General features: G+C 33.4%; 1 protein-coding gene and 1 pseudogene across 1 annotated transcript; both read left to right on the top strand.

The window, feature by feature from the left end:
- The first annotated feature begins 1,605 nt into the window (after window positions 1-1,605).
- Window positions 1,606-3,705, top strand: LOC105458832 (annotated as a pseudogene).
- A 266-nt stretch (window positions 3,706-3,971) lies between these two features.
- Window positions 3,972-5,203, top strand: LOC105458831 (venom allergen 3-like). The gene is made up of 2 exons (XM_011704398.1): window positions 3,972-4,206; window positions 5,012-5,203. The coding sequence occupies exons 1-2, from the start codon at window positions 4,192-4,194 to the stop codon at window positions 5,189-5,191; spliced, it is 195 nt and encodes a 64-aa protein (XP_011702700.1). The 5' UTR covers window positions 3,972-4,191; the 3' UTR covers window positions 5,192-5,203.
- The last annotated feature ends 428 nt before the right edge of the window (window positions 5,204-5,631 follow it).

Genomic DNA, 5,631 nt, shown 5'->3' with positions numbered 1-5,631 from the left:
AAATAATTAGGTAATAATAAAAATAAATTATTAAACGTACATTATCATTTCATTCTTTGGTAAATATTGCAGTAAACAATAATAGCGACAAGTCAATCTGCTCGCACCACTTGCAAGCATTATTTGTTCTTATTTAACATTTGATAAACAGAGATAAGAATGATTCCAAGAGCGTTGCGAGTGTTAAATGGAATGTAATAGTATATCTAACAACAATAGTAACGTTCTTCTCGACATGATTTTAATAGTTTTGCAATAATTGTCCGCAGTTACGATAGTGAACACGATGAGACATAGAAAATTGCAGATTCCTGTTAATTGTTGGATATATGGTATTATATAATTAAAGATTAAATAAATATAATCTGTGAAATATATATTGATCTGTTGCATGTACAAACGTTTTTTGGATGTTTATAAATACAGTAGCATTTAAAAATTATATAAAGAAAATTATTGAGATTCTCTGATACATCCTTCATCGAAATTTCATAATTTCTTGTTTAATACTCGTATATTATTCTTTTTACTATATACTTGTGGCTTCAATACGTAAAAGTATAAAAGTTTTAACGCATTTGTTCTCTTATGTTGTAAGAGAAATAATTTGAAAGAGATAAGAGAAAGATAAAGTGACCTCCTATTTGATAAGAATACAATTATATAGCACATTTTTAAAATATCAGGATAATTAAAAAAATTATGGTATTTATGCATTTCGAAATACGTTTCACAAGAGAGGATAAATATGTATGATGATGATAGCCTTGCATACTTCGTACAAGGACAATATTTTGTAACGGTTCTTCTGTTTTCTATTTGTAAAAAAAATTATTAAATATCTTCATTCATTCAGACTTGAGTCAAATATGTATTAAAACTGAAAAAGGAATATATATATTGATTTTTTTAAGAGCTACATAAATTCAACAGAGTAATACATTCATCGAAGTTAAAATTTATTAATTACATGTTTTAAACTTTTGATATAATTCCTTAATTATTATAATAACTTAAAAGAAAAAAATAGCTTTAATAGGAAGAAATACAAACTGTGGCAATAATAAATATAAAAACAAAAACAGAATATAAGTAAAATTTAAATAAAATAATAAATTTTCCAAGATTTTTTGATTATTAGTTATAAAACAATATTTGATCTTAATTTAATTATTGTAGTTTTTATTTTAATAAATTATGAATAATTCGTTATACAAAATTTATAATATAATTTGATTTATAATATAATACAATATAATAAAATTTATAATAAAATTTATTAGATATGTAATATATAGTTTTCACAAAATAATTCATAAGTGCAAAAATTTGTAATAGACATTTCCTAAATTAAATCGCTTATTCTATTAAAAGATGCTTGAAAAATATCGAACAATAAGAAACTTTATGTTAAGTAATAAAATGTTCTATATTGATGTTGACATACAAAATAATATAAAATATAAAATAATAAAAAATTGTAAAAATATTAAAAATAAATTATATAAAATTTGGATTATTATGCGTTTCAAGGGACGAGCACGTTACTCTCGTCGTCGTCGCCGCCGCCGTGCTGAGGGAACGATAGTGATGCTCGGTCAGTAGGTCGCTCGACGTGAGCGAAGACTCCCGTCCCGTGATGCGTTTGCACGAGGGTGCCCGGTCGAGAAATAGCGGAAAGGAACCGGCGTAGAAGGGAGGAAGGAGGTGCTGCCGGTTCGGGCACGCCGCGGCACCGACACGCTAAATCACGGTAGCTTAAAGCCTTTGCTCTTTTGCTTCTTGGAAAATGAACTTTATGCTATATACTCTCTACGGATTCGCGATATTTTTTATGATATACTGGTTGGGTATGTGGGTGATTCACGTGCTGGCGTTGATTGCCAGCCGTTCGAAGCTGCATCGGAAGACAAATCAGGCGCCGAGTTACGAGACGCTCGCGCCGTTGCCGGGAGTGTCCGTGATAAAGCCCCTAATGGGGGTTGACCCGAATCTTTTCAGCAACCTTGAGACTTTCTTCACTATGGGGTATCCTCGATACGAGCTCCTATTCTGCGTCGAGGATGACTCTGATCCCGTGCTGATGTTGGTACGCAAGCTCATCGAAAAGTATACGGAAGTCGAGGCCACGCTCTTCGTCGGAGGTTGCAAGGTGGGAGTGAATCCAAAGATCAACAATATACAGCCGGCGTATGAGAGCGCCAAGTACGAGCTTGTTCTAATCAGCGACAGTGGCATACGGATGAAGGAGGACACTCTATTAGACATGGTTTATCACATGACAGACAGGGTGGCTATAGTTCATCAGATGCCATTTACCTGCGACCGCGAAGGTTTCGCCGCCGCGTACGAAAAGATCTTCTTTGGTACGATGCTATCGCGGATGTATCTGGCTGCGGATATGCTCAGGCTAATCTGTCATGTCGGCATGTCGACTCTCCTGAGAAAATCCACGTTGGACGAGGTCGGTGGTCTAAAAGCGTTCGGCATCTATCTCGCGGAGGACTTTTTTTACGCGAAATCATTGATTGATCATGGCTGGCGCATCACCGTCTCCTCGCAGCCGGCATTACAGAACAGCGGTCACTGCACGATCAGTTCTTTCCAAGCACGACTACGACGGTGGGCCAAGTTGAGGGTGACGATTTCGCCTACCAGTATCGTTACCGAACCGCTAACCGAGTGCCTCGTTCTGGGCGGGTTTGCTTCCTGGGCGGCCAACGTCCTTTTTGAATGGAATTCTCTAGTTTTCTATCTCGTACACATACTTTTATGGTTTATATTCGACTGGACGCTACTGTGCGTAGTGCAGAACGGTTCGCTGCCCTTCAACAAATTTAAGTTTGTGTGCGGTTGGCTGCTCAACGAGATCACGAGACCGTATCTTTTTCTTCAGGCTCTCCTGGATCCTCTCACGATACAGTGGCGTTCACGTGTTTACAAGCTCAAATGGGGGGGCGTTGCGGAGGAAATTAAAGCATAAGTCAAATATGAAAAATTCATGAATGAATGCGTGAGTGTGTGCGGGTGAGCCTATTCGTGTAGGTGTCAAACTATAAGACAGAGAGAAAATAGAGAATACGTCCTTTTGTTTTTCAACTAATAAATGTATGCGAGGTGTTCTAATCATCATAAGTTCTAATCTTATTCTTAGTTAATTTATTTTTTGATAAAATGGATAAATTTTTAATTTAATAATTAAATGCAAGATAACATCTTTTAACAGATTATGCTAAGAAACTAAATGTAAATTATATTATAATTTTTGTTTTGCAAAGAAAATTTTGATGAAATTTTAATTTTTTACTAACAAGGCTTCTAGGTCTTTTTCGATTTAAATAAAACTTAGTGAAATTGTGTTGACTTGAGAAAATAGATAAAAACATTTAAATATGTATTTTTTTATCAAACATGTTTAAGGATTTAAATCTGTCCTCGAAAATCAGTCAAATTTTTGTTTTCAGTTACAACTTTTAAATGAAACATAATAGCATAATTTCATAGATATATTATATATACAAAATGTACAGAATTTGGAAATGGTACTGTACGACAGATTGCGAGGCCTTTGTGCAAATTATTCTCGAGCAAACCTTTTTATGATCAGCGATTTGCAATTTTAAATAAAATATATTTTTGATCATTTTTAACATGTAGAAACAAAACTGTATTGTGACATTTAAAATAATAAAATCACATATAAAATAATAAAAATTATAATATTGTTAAAGATAAGTTATATAAAATTTGGATTATTTATGACAGTTTTAGTAAAAATTATGCTCTTGTACATTGTTATTTGCTAACAGATAGATTAATAAATTTTATATATTTTTTTTTAAAACGTTGCAAGTAACATAAAAATACAGAAAGATAAAAAGTAAGTGACGAAATGCGCAAAAGTTACGTTAAAATGTTTAACGATAAGGGTTAATGATGCTGATAACATTTTTTAGTGATAACGCGTAGTCTATAAATTAGGGCCATTCTTTAAAACTTTTTACAGCAAAACATTCTTTGAAAGAACCTACAGCAAGTTCTCAGTAGCTAAGACCGCATAAAAAGTATCATGGCAATAGTTTCCCTATTGTATTTTGCCATAAGGCAGAAGTATTTACTATCATAACCGCAACTAATTATTGCAATGTGAATTCGTGCACGTATAAAAAAGTAGACGTAAAGGATCACACAATGTGCAAGTACACCGTAAGTAGAATTAATTGCATGTATATTTTTCATATATGTATACATGTATTGGGTCATCCAGAAAATTCTGCGGTTTTCTCACATCTGCGCGGATACTAGTTTGAATTTTACGTTAATACTGAATGAAAAAGCCCAAATTTTAGGTTGATAAGAAAGAGCAATTTTTTGTTCAAACAATGCATCCATCCATAATGGCATATGTTCAGCACATTCGCAATTCTATATTAATGCCCTAAAATTGGAGAACGAAAAACAAAATTTTTGCAATATTATGCTCTTCTACTTTAAAAAGGGCAAGAACGCAGCTGCGAAACAGCGCGTAAAATTTGTAATGTTTACGGACAAGGCAAAATTCAACTGTTTCTAATGATACAGTTCAGAGATGGTTTGCGAAATTTCAACAAGGTGATTTCACTCTCAAAGACAAAGCGCGATCTGGGCTTCCCTGCACTAGATGATGATCTATTAGAGCAAACTATTGCCGAAAATTCTCGTTATACAAGAACTGGCAAAGAAATTAAAAATTGCAAAAAGTACGTGGCCATTTGAACTTGTTACCATGAAAATCGCAAAACTTTCTGGATGACCCAATATATAGATATACCTAAACATATGTTTAAGAAGTTATTTTCTTCTCTTTCTTTTCTTAACTTACGAAAAATATACGTAATGTATGAACAATTATTTTATTTTCTCTAAACGAAAACTTTTATTTTTATTCTTTTAGAAATGTTATTAAGATACTTAATAAGACGATGTAATCTATACATTATGTACTTAGCTAATCTTAAAAATTATACCGTAGTCACCAAATCCAGCGGCAGCTTGTGGACAAGGATCTTTTGACCTTAGTAAGGCTGAGAAAGATGAAATAGTAAGAACGCACAATCAATTGAGACAGAAAGTCGCATCAGGCAAGGAAACCAGAGGAGCTCCAGGTCCACAACCTGCGGCAGTTAGCATGCCAAGCTTGGTAAGACATTAATAATACATTATTAATAACAAGTTAAAATATGTAATAATCGAAAAAACGTTTGATAAATGTTTATATTCTAATTTATTTCAAACAATTAAATTTTACTTTAAATTTTTTAAAGAAATATAAAATTATGATTTAACTACGAGATATAAAATTTTGAAAAATTCAGTAGTTTTTTTAAGATTATAATATATTTCTGTTACGTCCGGCGTGCATTAAATCAATGTACCTTGTAGAAGCGTCAATTTATTTTTTCGGTTATTGTATCATATTAATGCCACGCCGTTGCAACCGCCCGAGTGCCAGCACACCTGACGGAATGCGCGTCAGTCGGGGCGCGCGCTCGCTCCACTCGGTACACGCGTGACTACCGACAAACAAGTCCCTTTATTCTCTGATAATCCAGAGATTTAATTTCAATTACTCTTTTGTATTTCTATTATGCA

Source organism: Wasmannia auropunctata, unplaced genomic scaffold, assembly GCF_000956235.1.
Source record: "Wasmannia auropunctata unplaced genomic scaffold, wasmannia.A_1.0 LD334285.1, whole genome shotgun sequence".
NCBI lineage: Eukaryota > Metazoa > Arthropoda > Insecta > Hymenoptera > Formicidae > Wasmannia > Wasmannia auropunctata.
Note: the sequence above shows the minus strand (reverse complement) of the source record. Positions and strands in the feature narration are given on the sequence as shown.